Source organism: Onychomys torridus, chromosome 5 (assembly GCF_903995425.1).
Source record: "Onychomys torridus chromosome 5, mOncTor1.1, whole genome shotgun sequence".
In the NCBI taxonomy this organism is placed as follows: Eukaryota; Metazoa; Chordata; class Mammalia; order Rodentia; family Cricetidae; genus Onychomys; species Onychomys torridus.
This window is the reverse complement of record NC_050447.1, coordinates 11,789,516-11,804,084: the sequence shown is the minus strand read 5'-3', so window position 1 is coordinate 11,804,084 and position 14,569 is coordinate 11,789,516. Positions and strand designations below refer to the sequence as shown.

At 50.3% G+C, this 14,569-nt stretch overlaps 1 protein-coding gene across 1 annotated transcript; it reads left to right on the top strand.

Annotated features, from left to right (window-relative positions):
* The first annotated feature begins 8,159 nt into the window (after nt 1–8,159).
* Nucleotides 8,160–9,717, top strand: Ier2 (immediate early response 2). Its single transcript, XM_036188216.1, has one exon. It carries the CDS (start codon nt 8,292–8,294, stop codon nt 8,955–8,957), a length of 666 nt encoding a protein of 221 aa, XP_036044109.1. The 5' UTR covers nt 8,160–8,291; the 3' UTR covers nt 8,958–9,717.
* The last annotated feature ends 4,852 nt before the right edge of the window (nt 9,718–14,569 follow it).

Below are 14,569 nucleotides of genomic sequence, written 5' to 3'. Positions count from 1 at the left end.
CCCCTGCTGTGCTGTGCTCACTGGAGAGGGGTATGCTGGCCGGGCACCCACCAGGGCATGCCTTGCCGGCAGTGCACCATGTGTTGGGGGTCCTTGTGTTGCCACCAAACTGCAGTTCAGCCCGAGCTCACCAGTGCACCTGGAAAACAGCCAGGAGCTCTGTGGCAGAGGAGCATGCAGAAAGCACTGAGTCCCAGGATCCCAAGAGAGACCAAAAGAACAAAGAAGCATGGGGAAACCATAGTTGGCTCACACCCAGAGGGATTGAAAGCAAGAGCATTGGGAGTTAGTTACATGGCAAGTCTGAGATTAGCCTGGGCTACTTAAAAGTCTGTCTAAAGAGGAAGTTGGGGGTTTAGTGCTCAGATGTCATCAAGTCACTGGCCTTCACTGTGCCTTCAGACTAGCCCAAGCCCACCCCTCTCTGTGAGGAGTTTGTCTGTAGAGGTACATTCTTGTGAAGAAAATGAAAATTACCAGGAGCACCTACAATTAGGAAGTTGGTTTGGTTTGTGATTTATGAAACAGCTCCCTAACAGCTTAGGTTGGCCTATGATTTATGACCCTTTGGCCCCTCTCTTCCAATCCCATGTTTCACTGAGACCAGGGGCTTACATTATGGTATAGGAAAAGAAAGCCCATACTCCGCACTTGGGAAATAGAGTTTGAGGCAAGTGGGATGGCTCATCAGAAAAAGGCACTTGCTACACAAGCCTAGTGACCTGTCTTGGATGCCCAGAACCAAGTAAAGATAGGAAAGAACTCACTTCACAAAGTAATGTGACCTCCACATGTCCCATGGAACATGTGCCTACACACTAACAATAGACTTTTTTTTAAAAGATTTATTTATTATGTATACAGAAGAGGGTACCAGATCTCATTACTGATGGTTGTGAGCCACCATGTGGGCACTGGGAATTGAACTCAGGACCTCTGGAAGAACAGTCAGTGCTCTTAATCTCTGAGCCATCTCTCCAGCCCACAATAGACCTTTTTTTTTTTTTTTTTTTGGTTTTTCGAGACAGGTCTTCTTTCTCTGTGGAGCTTTATGCCTTTCCTGGATCTCGCTCTGTAGACTAGGCTGGCCTCGAACTCACAGAGATCTGCCTGCTTCTGCCTCCCAAGTGCTGGGATTACAGGCGTGTGCCACCACTGCCTGGCTTTTTTTTTAAATGAGAACAAAATCTTTTCTGTATCAAATATTGGCACTTGATTCCCAACATACACAGATACCCAAGTCCCTGAAAACGAGCAGGAAGTTTAGAAAAGCCATCTAAAAGATAAAGCTTGAATCAACACTACATGCATGGTGTATATATATATTTTAGTTTAATGCTGGATTTTATTTCCACTGGAACGATTAGAAGGCATGGAGGAGGGTAGATTGGGGCAGTTTGTACAAGCTCTTCTCAAATCATGACCCTATAAATGCACTTGACTCAGGACCAGTGTCGGAAGCTCAGGCTCCCACCCAGGGCCTAAAGATCCTACTAGTTCTGGAAGAGATCCTTGGGTTGCCCTCCAGGTTCACTCCCTCTTTCCAGTAGACAGGGACATCCCAAGTCGGAGGAAGGGGGTAGAATCAGGACCAGGAAAACCACACAGACACCACAATGGCACCCCATTGTTGTCTGTCTGAAGACAAAAGGGTCAGAAATCAAGAGGACAAGGCACCACCAGCTACTCCCTCCTACTCACATCCCAGGCTTTAAACCCTACTAAAGAGAACTCACCACTTGTCGTGTGGGACACTAGCCATCTTTCTAAGGACCCATTCCATCTGAGACTCTGGTCCAGTTCATGAATAAAGGCATCCAGTATGCCACCAATACCATGATGCACCAGGAAAACCAGAGGCATGCCCCTCAAGCCCTGGCCTTATATGCCCTCCCCAACATGACCCAACATGTTTTAGAACCTGGATGCTCCCAGACACCACTTCCTCCCCAGCCCCTACAAACCTGCTGGGTAGCTTGCTGTTGTTCTAGATATCAAGAGGACTCTGAGACTTCTGGGCAGCTGGCAGAGTCAGAGCAGGGTACTGACCCAAAGCAGACCCAGAGTAGGTTTCCAGCACATTGCAGACTGGGTGGGCTGCCTCCCCAGACCTGCTACTTACTAACCAAGTTGGGGGGGGGGGGCTAAAGTCATGCCACTTGACTTGCCATGCCTTAGCTTCCTCACTGCTGGTTTGTTCTGAGACAGGGTCTCACTACGTGGCTCTGGCTGGCCTGGAACTCAGTGATCTCTGCCTCTGCTTCCCAAAAGCAAGTGCCACCCAGCTTAAGAGAGCTATAGTCCTTATTGCCCAAAGACAGAATGCCTAGAATAGCACTCAGCAACAGAAAATGCTGAGACACCTCGGCTACTCTTTGTCTTTATGACATTTATTGACTTTGTGTGTACGTATATATACACTCATACCAAGCACTTTATTGGGGCACTGTGGCACCAGCCCTTCTTTGTGAGTTATCTTCACTGTAGTCTAGGCAGGCCTTCAACTTAAATCTTTCTGCTTTACCTTAGTCTCCAAGTACCTGGGATCACAGGTGTCTGCCACCTAGCCTACTTTTTGTTTTTATTTTATTTTATTTTTTTTTGGTTTTTCGAGACAGGGTTTCTCTATAGCTTTGCGCCTTTCCTGGAACTCACTTGGTAGACAAGGCTGGCCTCCAACTCACAGAGATCTGCCTGGTTCTCCCTCCCGAGTGCTGGGATTAAAAAGGCGTGAGCCACCACCGCCCAACTTTTTTAAAATTTTATTTATTATGTATACACACACCAGAAGAGAGCACCATATCCCATTATAGATGGTTGTGAGTTTCCATGTGGTTACTGGGAATTCAACTCAGGACTTCTAGAAGAGTAGCCAGTGCTCTTAACCTCTTCAGCCCAGGTTTTGAGATTTTTAAGGCAGTATTTCATGTGTCCCCAAACTCTAAAGTAGCTGAAGATGACCTTGAACTTCTGATCCTCCTGCCTCTTCCCTGTGAGTGCTAGGATTGCAGGTGTGGGCCACCACACCCTATTTATGAAGTGCCTACAGCTTAAAACACACTAAGCAAGCATTCTACCAACTGAACCAGGCATGGTAATAAACAGCATTTGGGAGCCTGAGGCAAGAGGATTGCTGTGAGTTCAAGACCAGTAGTGATTCACAGCCTGGATCAGGACTTAATTCCTGGAGCCTTGGACCCAGATTTGCTGCAAGAGGTCTTTCTGGACTTTCCTGGCCCCCTTGATAGGAGGCTGGAACTCCTCCCTCTCCCCACTCCATCCCAATATTCCTAGGCCCCTTTGCTTCTCAGGTTAGAGCTGATCCCTGACACTTAGGAGGTCAGATGGCTAAGCTGTCTTTAGGCTACGTGGTTACCATCTCTACAGACCTTACTGAATTGTTTTGTTCATTTTGTCAGCAGGGCTGAGAGGGTGGGGTGGAGGGTGTTTCATGGAACAACTTCGCAGGACAGTGAGTTGGGGGAGGGAGGGATACCGAAGGTTTTTTTTGGGTTTATTTTTCTCCTTTCTTTCTGCCTTTAAGACAGGGTTTCTCTGTGTAGCCCTGGCTGTCCTGGAACTCTCTATAGACCATACTAGCCTTGAACTCAAAGATCTGCCTGCCTCTGCATCTTGAGTACTGTGATTAAAGGTATGTTCCACCACCACCCAGCTTGTTTTTTTTTTTGGTTTTTTTTTTTTTGAGACAGGGTTTCTCTTTGTAGCCCTATCTGTCTTAGAACCTGATGTGTAGACCAAGCTGGCCCTGAACTCAGAGAAAGGCCAGTGCCACCAGGCCTGGCTCTTTTGCCCCAACCCCCAGACATGTTTAAAAGGACTAAGGAAAAATATGTAGTACGGTGCTGGTAGACACATGCACACAGTGAAAAGGGGGCTTTCTGGTTGGATGTCTTTAATTCCAGTGGTCAGGAATGTCCAAGCAAGTAGATCTCTTGAGTTTGAGGCCAGCCAGGACTACACAGTTTGACCTACAGATTAAAACAATTAAAAAAAGAAGAAGAAAAAGAAAAAAGTAAATGGAAAAAAAAGTGAAACCCCCGAGCTGGAAAACTGGCTCATTGATTAAGAGGACTGCTTTTACAGAGGACCTGAGTTCTGTTCCCAGCTCCCATGTCAGACAGTTTACAAGTTCAGATAACTCTAACTCCAGGGGATCAGATGCCTTATGGCCTCCATGGAAACCCACATGTATGTATACATACACAAGAGACACACACATATACACATAATTTAAAAAAAAATTGTTTTTCAAAAAACAAAAGACAAGGAAGGTCTGAGGCTGTGAAGCTGGCTCTGAGGATAAGGACACTTGACGCCAAGCCTGAAGACCTGAGTGGAAAGAGAAAATCAGCTCTCCTAAGTTTCCTCTGCCTCCCATATATGCATACTCACAATAAGTATATAAACAAGTAAATGAAAAAATTGACATCTCTTATCTAGGCCTAGAACTGCTGAGTTTCCTACATTGGCCTCCTGAACCCCTGGATTATAGGCATGAGCCACCTCTCCAAGTTTACAGTGAATTTACTTTGAGATGGGGTTTCTCTATATAGCCCTGGCTGGCCTGGAACTTGATATGTAGAACACAATAGCCTTGAACTCACTGCAATCCTCCTGCCTCAGCCTCCTAGGTACTAGAATTCAAGGCATAAACCACCATACCCAGCTCACCATATACTCTCCGGATCTCTAGATAACCCTCGTGTGTTTGAAGCACTGAAGACAGCAGGCTGTGCCTGCTAAGTACAGACACATCATTTACTTCCAAACATTTTCATGTACTGAGAGCTTAGGTGTAGACATCTATAAAAAGGCAGGAAGATAGCCGTGCGGTGATGGTACACACCTTTGATGGAGAGGCAGAGCCAGGCAGATCTCTGTGAGTTTGAGGCCAGCCTGGTCTACAGGGCAAGATCCAGGACAGGCACCAAAACAACACAGAGAAACCCTGTCTCGAAAAAACAAACAAAAAAAGGCAGGTAGATAACCAAAGAATGCACAGGTTCCCACATACAGAAGACAGAACACATGGTCGGTCTGACAGAAAGTAACACCTGGCGGTACTTGAGCTGGATGAATCCATTATCTCTTTGTGATTCCTCTCTATGAAGGCCAGGGCTGTTGTGCTAAATGGTCCTTCATTTCCTGAGGATGGAGATAGCGTTAGTCTAGACACCCTAACACAAGCTAAACGTGGTGTTACATGATTTAATACTAGCACTCATGAAGCAGATGGATCTCTTGTTCCATCCTGCCAAGTGACAGTGAAGCCTTGTCTTGAACAAACAACACACACCAATCTCCCAACACACCCCACTGGGACTTCGCCTAACCTGTACTGCTTCCTGATCCGCTCTGTGAACGAACACCTTCTTTCCTGAAGGTCCCCAGCTAGGAATTTGAACTTGCCAGGATTGGTCTCCACTGTGCATGAGCTGAGTCAAGGGTCAAGGCTAGAGACAAAAACTCACTCGGCATACTCCTATACCTCCAGGCTTTAACGCTTATTAGCTGTTCAGCTCCCTTAAAGGGCTGGCTCCCACGGCCCTCTACTGTGGCCAGAGGCTCCGCCATACCATGTCTCTAAAGTCCCAGCATATCGACCATTTCTTCCAGGTTCCCGAGGTCCGACTCAATGCTTTGCAGGCCATTCCGCTGCTCATTGGCGGTCCGTTCGAGCTCTTCCCGCCCAACTACAGCGCTTCCCTGCAGGAGCTCACACCAGCGCCTGGTACAGCCAAGGCCTTATTCACCGCTTTCTGCACCTCGCTGCTGTACAGTGAGCACGACTCGGGATAGGGGTCCTCACCCTCGCCCCCAAACCAACCGAGGCCCAGACACCCCAACAGCCCTCCAAATTTTCTTCCATTCCATCACAGGTAGACACGTGCACCGGGACGGCTATACCCGAACTGCCTGGCACACGGTGGCCTGCACCACGGCACTGGCTAGCCAGGAAACTGCTTCCTTCCACCCGTTTCCAGCCACTGTCACTCACCCTCGGACTACAAAGAAAGGGTCCGGGAAAAACATATCAAGCCCCTCCCCGCACTAGGCGAGTGCAGGAACTCCTTCACTGCTAGTGAACGAAACACGCTGCCACCCGCGCCTGGGAGGCCACCATCGAGAGCCCAGCCGCCAAGAGAGAAAGAGCGGCCTTAGAGGGCCAAAACGTGTGGACTTCCGCCTGCACCTCGGCCATCTTGGTTGTGGGCGTCCAGTGCACAAACCTCACCCTTTCACGGCCAATGCCCTACAGAATTGGGTAGGCAGGTAGATCTCCGTGAGTTGTAGGCCAGCCTAGTCTGTATTGAGTTCCAGGACAGCTAGAGCTACATAGTGACCCTGTCTCAAACCTCCCTGGCAAAAAGGGAAAGAAAGCGCACAAGGTCGGTTCCCAGCACCTACATGACGCCGTCTTCTGGCCTCCGCTGCCCCTACAATCTCGTGGTGCACAGGCATTCGAACATATATTAAAAAAACAAAACAAAATGCTCAGATCTCTGAGTTCCAAGACAGCTGGAGCTATACAAGTAAGACCCTATTTCAAAATACTAAAAATTAATAAAAGGCCATTGAGATAGACACGTGCCACCAACCCTAAGAATTCGGGTAGCTTCCCCTGGGAGGTGGGAACAGACCCGGACATTTGCCTTCTACACCTGCGAGTGCAGGAGGGTTTCGAAGCCGTTTTTCCGTAAACCCCACAAGTTCACTCCACCCGGACTCATTCCTCAGGACGGTGCCGCAGCGTGGGCATAGCATAAGAGAAGGAAACCATAACCAGTGGCCCAGTGGAGGGACGCCGGGACTCGGGAACTACCCGGGACAGCGCTACCGCTGGAAGCACCGAAACGAGGGGGTGTGGTCTACGATGGAGGCTCCGCCCCGGAAGCCCATAGCTCCGGCTGAGACCTTAGGTCCTTGTCCTTATATGGGCTTCCGGAAGTGGCTCGCGGCACCACCCTACGTCACCACATCCAAATATAGCCAGGGAACTCGGCCCTCTGCAGTGGCGGGAAGTCTACGCGCTGGTGTGTGGGGGTGTTCCTTAAAGGGCCAGCACAGTAATGAAAGGCAGTATTAGAACTTTATCCTTTTGCAACTAGAATCAGGTTTTTTTTGTTTGTTTTTGTTTTTGTTTTTTTTTTTGCGAATAGATCAGGGTGAAACCGACATCTTTTTTTTTTTTTTAATGTGTATCTCTTTATGTGTGTATGTGCGTGTGTTCGTGCGCATGGCGCGCGTGGGAATCGAACTCAGGTCGTCAGGCTTGGCAGCCAGTGGCTCTACCCATTGAGCCCTCTCGTTGGCCCGGATATCTTTCTTGGGATAACTCAGCTTCCCGGGGTGCGAAGGCAGAACACTGCGCTGTCGGCGGGAGAGGGTGGCAGGCCCTATGCTCGGTCACTGGGACTTCTGGGGTACTGGGTTGCTGCAAACTGGGAGATGTTTAATGCTGAGCGCGAGGACGGCAGAAGCGACGTGGATATAGGCCGCCATGGCGTGGCTCCCTCCAGGGTCAGCCCGCGTCGTCCGCCCCACTTCCCACCGTGTTCGAGAGGCTAGAGATGGAAGGACTGGAGGCTTCGTTGCCGCTTTCGCAGTGGTAAAATCACTCGTTTGTTTAGTAAACATTGATCAGGTGATTGCCTCGGTTTCTCGCCTGGAAAAAAATAGACATAACTGTACTTTCTGCGGAGTGGAGGTGAGGAATCAGAGACACTGAATAGTGAGAAAGCTCAACAGCTCCGGCGTGTAGTAACTGCTTAATAAGTAGCAGCGTTTTTACTGGTCAGAGAAATTAATTAGCGGGCTGGTAGGCGCAGTGAACTGTGCCCTCGGGCAATGTACCCAGTTCCTGGTCTTCCCCACTGCAAAGGGAAGAGTGCCACCCCACCACCCGTTGGCTGGTGGGTGGGCCTCATCGGCTAGCCCGCCAGAGAGTCTGAGAACCCAAACCAAGCTGAGGTCTCGAGGCGCAGTGGGGGAAATTCTTCCTAGCCGGGGCTTAAGTCCCTTCTCCTTCGAGGCGTAAATTTATCTCTATTGCTTTAAGGAGTCTCTGGCCACAGTGGAAAGCCCGGATGAGACCTTCTGATTGGGCGTGGCGTCTCCGTGACGTCATTCTGACTATATTAGAAGGGCTCCGGCACGCTTGCCCCGCCGGAACTTCCAGCAGTGTACCTGCCAGCCCAAGTTTGTCGTCTGGGCAGCACCGCCTGTTTTAATCCGTCCCCGGCTCTCCTCTACGCTCGCGTCGAGCAAGCATGGACGTGCAGAAAGAAGCGCAGCGCATCATGACCCTGTCGGTGTGGAAGATGTACCACTCTCGCATGCAGCGCGGTGGCCTGCGTCTCCACCGGAGTCTACAGCTATCCCTCGTCATGCGCAGCGCCCGGGAGCTCTACCTCTCAGCCAAGGTCGAGGCCCACCAGCCCGAGTTCCCGCCATCCGGCCGGACTCTTGACCCTCGCCTGCACCCACCGCGGGAAGCCGAAGCTGCAGTTAGAGCGGCGACCCCCGACGCGGAGCAGTCCCCGGAGCCCATGGACACGCAAGAGGAAGCGCTGCGAGTCCAGGGGACCCCTGCGCTCTGCGACCCGCCCCCCGCCAGAGTCAGCCGCAAGCGCCGGAGCAGCAGCAACCTGAGCGACGGCGGTGATGTTGGACTAGTACCCAGCAAGAAGGCCCGTCTAGAAGAGGCGGAGAGGGAGGACACGTCGGAGGTCGCCGATCGCCTGCAGCTTCCTCCCGCACAAACCGAAGGTGCCTTCCCTAATCTCGCCCGCGTCCTCCAAAGGCGCTTCTCCAGTCTCCTGAACTGTGGGCCCGCCGTGCCCCCGCCGACGCCCCCCGCGTGCGAGGCCAAGCCAGCCTGCCGCCCGGCCGACAACATGCTCAGTGTGCTGGTGCGAGCCGTGGTGGCCTTCTGAGGGTTCGGAGCGGCGTCACCGGAGCCGAAAACGCACCGCCGAGGCCAGGGCCGGCTGGGGAAAGCCTGCGGGGCCCGTGATGCAGAGCCGCGGCCTGAGCTGCCGGAGCCCCGGAGAAGGACTGAGGAGCTGGGGGCGCGGGCGCCTTCTCCCAGACGTGCGTCCACAGGTGCTGTTAAAGGACTGTCCCCTCCCCGGCTGGGAGAAGGAAGGGACACCTGGATCTTGAATCTCGGGGTCGGACTCTCTTGGCCTGGCTGCCCGTTCAAGGCCGTTTCGCTAGCATACGCGTCTTGGCCCCTCCAAGTGGCACGCTTGTGCAAGCGGTCATAGTTGCGTCATGGGGCAGACGCGGGTGCTTCCTGTTGCCCTGCGTGGGTGTGGGGCCTGGGAGGAGGCCAGGGTGTGGACCCGCCCTAGGGACTGGGAAGTGACTTGAGTCACCTCGCCCCCACAGGCTGCTATGGTTGAGCCGGCCTTCGGCGGCTGAGAGCCTGGACTGGACCGATCAAATCTTTTTGTAAGCAGTGGAGCGTCTGGAGACCCTCGGAACTGTCAGCCTAGACCGGTCGCCCGGCGTGGACCACCGCGGGAAGGCTGGTCCAGTTGCTGTCGTAGACCAGGCCTCTTCGGGCAGGAAAGGAATTTTTTTGCCAGCACGTTTATGAAGTCTGTTTACCTTTCCCATGATGGGTTGTATTTAATACCCATCTGCTTGACGTTTTACAATGTCAGCTAGGAAAATAAAGACCGTCGGAGTAAAGAGCGCTGCTGTCTGGCTTGCTTCCCTGGAGGGGGAGGGCGAGGTTAAAGGGTCAGGTCCGTCGGCCGCTCCCTAAGCCTCTGGAACTGGTTTGACTGGGTGCGGGGAGGGAGGCCGGGTCCCCGTTTCTTTTGCCTTAAATTTACAGGCTGTTGCTTAAGCTAACCCTGTGATTTGGGGGTTCCTTGGAAATTAACATACGCTGGGAGGGGGCAGCGAGTGTGGAAAGTCTACATTTCAGGGATATCAGGTGCAGTGTTCCCAGAGCAGCTGGGGGATTTTAAATGTTGGCGTTTTTCTCGTACCCTCCCCTCGAGTAGAACTGCTATGTAGGGCCCCCACGCGTGGAGTGGCGGTGAACTTTGAACACGTCTTACCTGATTTCTTTAGTGCAGCTTTGTGGCTCAGGCGGATAAGTGAGTGCTAATTTAGAAGTGAACTATGAAACGGGCCTAGGCCGGGCATTGCGGCACGAGAGAAGCCAAGGCGGATCTCTGAGTTCGGGGCCAGCCTGGTCTACAAAGCGCGTGCCAGGAAAGCCAGGGCTGTTACAGAGAGACCATGTCTCGTTAAAAAACACACACAAAACAAAAAACGAAAAGGAAGAAATGGGCCTATAAACCGCTTCCCCAGCACGTTTAGGCTTTAACAATACGTTTAATCCAACCGGAAGTTAGTGTAGACCAGTCCAAGAAACAGCAAGTCCCTAAATTTTTGGTTTGTTGTGTGTAAAGCCAGACAGGGTGGTGCGCACCGTTAATCCAAGCAAAAGGAAGGCAGAGGCAGACGGATCTCTGAGTTAGAGCCAGCCTAGTTTCTGTAGTTAGTCCCGATCCACCCCGTCCAGCCGCGGGTTAGCCAACCAACATTTGTAGTGGTAAACGAACTCCTCTCCTCCGGTTTCCGACCGGCCTTAGGCCTAACCCAGGCGGTAGGGGCTCCACTCCAAGGACAAAGGAACTGCAGGCGTGCGGGAGGCTCGAGGCTTGCCCGCCCCACCGCGGCCCCACCCCCCGGGCCCCTCTGACCCCAAGGCGGAGGGCGGGAGGACGGGGCTGCTGTGGGTTGGCGAGCTGACTGCGGAGCTCCCCGGAGCGTCCCAGCCCGCCAGCTTCTCCGTCCTGGTAAGCCGGGGTAAAAGCGTTACCTGGAGACCTAGATGCGCCCCTCTCCCTGGGGGATCCCTAGCCCTGCCCGCTGAGCCTAGACCCTTGAGTTCTCGGTGAGGGAGGGGCAGATCTTGGGCACACAGGAACATGGCCAGACCTGAGAAGTCCCTGGTGGCTAGGGAGGGGCCCTCGGTGCACATCCTGCCCCAGGAACCGCAGGGCCCTTCCTTCCCCGGGAAGTGGCTTGTCCGACCCCCACTCGGACCCGGCTTCCGGAGCTGCACCCACTGTGGGGTGAGGACTGAACCCCAGTTCAAACATTCTCTTAAGTGGGACGAACGACATGAAAAATGTCACAATTTGAGCCTGTACTCCCAACACTTAAGAACATGAAGCAGGACTGGAGAGGTGGCTCAGAGGTTAAGAGCACCCAGAGGTCCTGAGTTCAATTCCCAGCACCCACATGATGCCTCACAACCATCTGTAATGATGCCCTTTTCTGGTGTGATTTACAGACAGAACACTGTGTACATAATAAATGAGTAAATAAAATAAATCTTAAAAAAAAAAAAAAAAAAAAACAAAGCAGGATGATTAGTGAGTTCAAGTCTAGCCTGGGCTACACAGAAAGATTCTCTCATAATAACAATATTATTAAACAGGGTGTGTGTGGTGGCCACAGGAAGTTCAAGATCCTTCTTACCTTCATAGTTTGGAGCCAATCTAGATTCCATGAGACCTTTTCTAAGATATTCAAAGCCGTGTGATTACTAAGGAAATGCTAGATGGGTATCCTTACTTTGACAAAAACAGTCAGCTTACAAAGAAAGTTACAGAGAAAGTCACTCTGAATCATAGACACCCCTGAATCTGAGGCTGCTGCTGAGGGCGGTGCCAAAGTTTCCATCCCAGCTCCCCCCCCCCCAAAAAAAAAACCCACCAAGACTGTATACACAAGGTCTGGAATAAGCCCATTTGTTTAGTACACAGGGCCTTGGTAGTTACTGTAGAGGTTGTGCGCATATTGTGTTAATTTTTTTTAGATTTATTTATTTATTATGTATACAGTGTTCTCTTACATATCCCCTCAGAAGAGGGTACCAGATCTCACTACAGACAGTAGTGAGCCACCATGTGGTTGCTGGGAATTGAACTCAAGACCTTTGGAAGAGCAAGCAGTGCTCTTAACCTCTGAGCCATCTCTCCAGCCAATGTTGTGTTAATTTAAGAGATACTATTTCAGGCTGGAGAGATGGCTCAGAGCTTAAGAGCACAGACTGCTCTTCCAGAGGACCTGGGTTCAGTTCCCAGCATCATCTGCCTTCCTCACACAGACGTACCTACAGGCAATAACACCAATGCACATAAAATAATAATAAATAAATTTAAGAAGAGAGGGATACCGTCTCTTGTTCCCCAGGCTGTCTTGGAATTCTTATTATGACCTTGAGCTGGGTCTCCTGCTTCCACTTTCTGGGTGTTGTGGTTAGAGTGCTCCATCTGGAAATAGAACTCAGGTCCTCCTGCATCAGGCTTCTTCCTGGCCACATCATGTCTCCTGGGTTCATCAGTGTTGTAGCACATAAAAGCACCACTTTCCTCATTTATGGCTTCATAATATTCCTGTGTATAAGGTCACATTTTTCACCCATCCACCTGCTGGTGGATATTTAGGTCATCTGTACTTTTGACTGTTGTGCAAAAATATCTGTATGAATGTCTGCTTTTAATTCTCTTTTAAAGATTTATATTTATGAATTTTAAACGAATTTTTACGATTTATTTTCTATGTATGAGTTTATTGTCTGCATGCCTGTATATATACCATCACATGGGTACCTGGTGTCTTCAGAGGCCAGAAGAGGGCATCAGATCCCCTGTAACTGAAGTTATAGCTGGTTGTTAGTTCCGGGAATCAAACTCTGGTCCTCTGTGAGAGCAGCCAATGGTCTTGACTGTTGAACCATCTCTCCCAGCTCCTACTTTTAAGGGTTTTTTTTTTTGGGGGGGGGGTGTCCACACAAGGTTTCTCTGTGTAGCCTTGTCTGTCCTGGAACTTGCCCAGTAGACCAAGCTGGACATGAACTCTGAGAACTGTCTGCCTCTGCCTCCCGAGTGCGTGTGCCTGGTCCCTGTTTTTAATCTTAGTTTTTGTTTTTTTTATAGGACTAGGAGGATGGCTCATCAGGTAAAGGGAATGCCAGCAAGCCTGAGTAACCTTAGTCCCACCCCACGACCCAGAGTGGAGGAGAGAATCAACTCCTCCAACTCCACATGCCCTCCCACATAAATATACATATCAATTAATTATGTGGGGTGTGGCCATGCAAGTTCTGAGGTCAGAGGACAGCTTATGGGATGTTCTCTCCTTCCACTGCATGGATTCTGGGGATGGAAGTCCTGTTTTTTGTTTTGTTTTGCTTTTCTGAGACAGGGTTTCTCTGTGTAGCCCTGACTGTCCTGGAACTTGATCTGTAGACCAGGCTGGCCTTGAACTCACAGAAATCCACCTGCCTCTGCCTCCCAAGTGCTGGAATTAAAGGCGTGCCCACAACTGCCAGCGTTGAACTCCTGTCTTTCTAAGCAGGAAGGCCTCTTTGGAGGCAGAGCCACCTACCTAGCTAGACCCTTTTCCTTTTTTACAACAGAATTTCACAGAGGCCTGAAACTATGTAGCCAAGAATGACCTTGAACTTCTGGTCTTCCAGCCTCACAGGGACCCTTCACTGGGAACAATTCTAGGTAGGCACTCTGTCAGCTGAGCAACCCTGCTTCTCTACTGTCCTGTGATGCCTTTCACCTGGTTACATAAATTGCAAATGCTCAGGAAGTGATTAAGAACAAATTCAACACGATCATCATCACTAATGATCGTTACTGGGGGCTGGAGAGATGGCTCAGCAGTTAAGAGCTTATGCTGCTCTTACAGAGGACCCAACACCCTGTAAGTTCCCAGCACCCACAACCATCTTTAACTCCTGTTATAGAGGATTTGATGCCTCTGGCCTCTGCACTCACAGGAACACACACACACATTTACAGATAATTAAAAATAATAAATCTTTTTAAAAATGATCTAGCTATTCATCTTTTTTTTTTAATGATCTAGCTATTCATCTCAGAGTACAAAGTTGCTTTTGGTGAATTAACAATCCACATGGAACTTCCTTTGAGATTTGGACTTTTAATGTTTTTCTTGGGTTGTTTTTGTGTTTTGTTTTTTGTTTGTTTGTTTGTTTTGGGAGCTGAGGGTCAAACCCAGGGCCTTGCGTTTGCTAGGCAAGCACTCTACCACTGAGCTAAATCCCCAACCCCGGTGTTTTGTTTTTTGAAACAGGGTCTCAAGCTATGATATCAGAGAGATCAGTATGAACTGCCTTCTGACTACTGAGGTTAAAGGCTTGGGCCACCATTCTTGGTTTGGTATTTTTGTTATGGTGGATTTTTTGTTGTTTGTTTTTTCGAGACAGGGTTTCTCTTTGTAACAGTCCTGGCTGTCCTGGAACTCGCGCTGTAGACCAGGCTGTCCTCGAACTCACAGAGATTCGCCTGCCTCTGCCTCCTGAGTGCTGAGATTAAAGGCGTGCGCCACCACCGCTTATTCCTATCTCTCCCAGTACACTGATGTTCTCTCTCTCTGTCTCCCTGTCTGTCTCTGTCTCTCTGTCTGTCTCTGTCTGTCTGTCTCTCTCTCGTAAATTTAGAGAAAAGCAAGGGAGTAGCCATGGTCCCCGTTCCCT

Bases quoted from the DNA above. Each gene is read 5' to 3' on its own strand.
- Ier2 (XM_036188216.1), top strand. From the start codon at position 8,292: ATGGACGTGCAGAAAGAAGCGCAGCGCATCATGACCCTGTCGGTGTGG.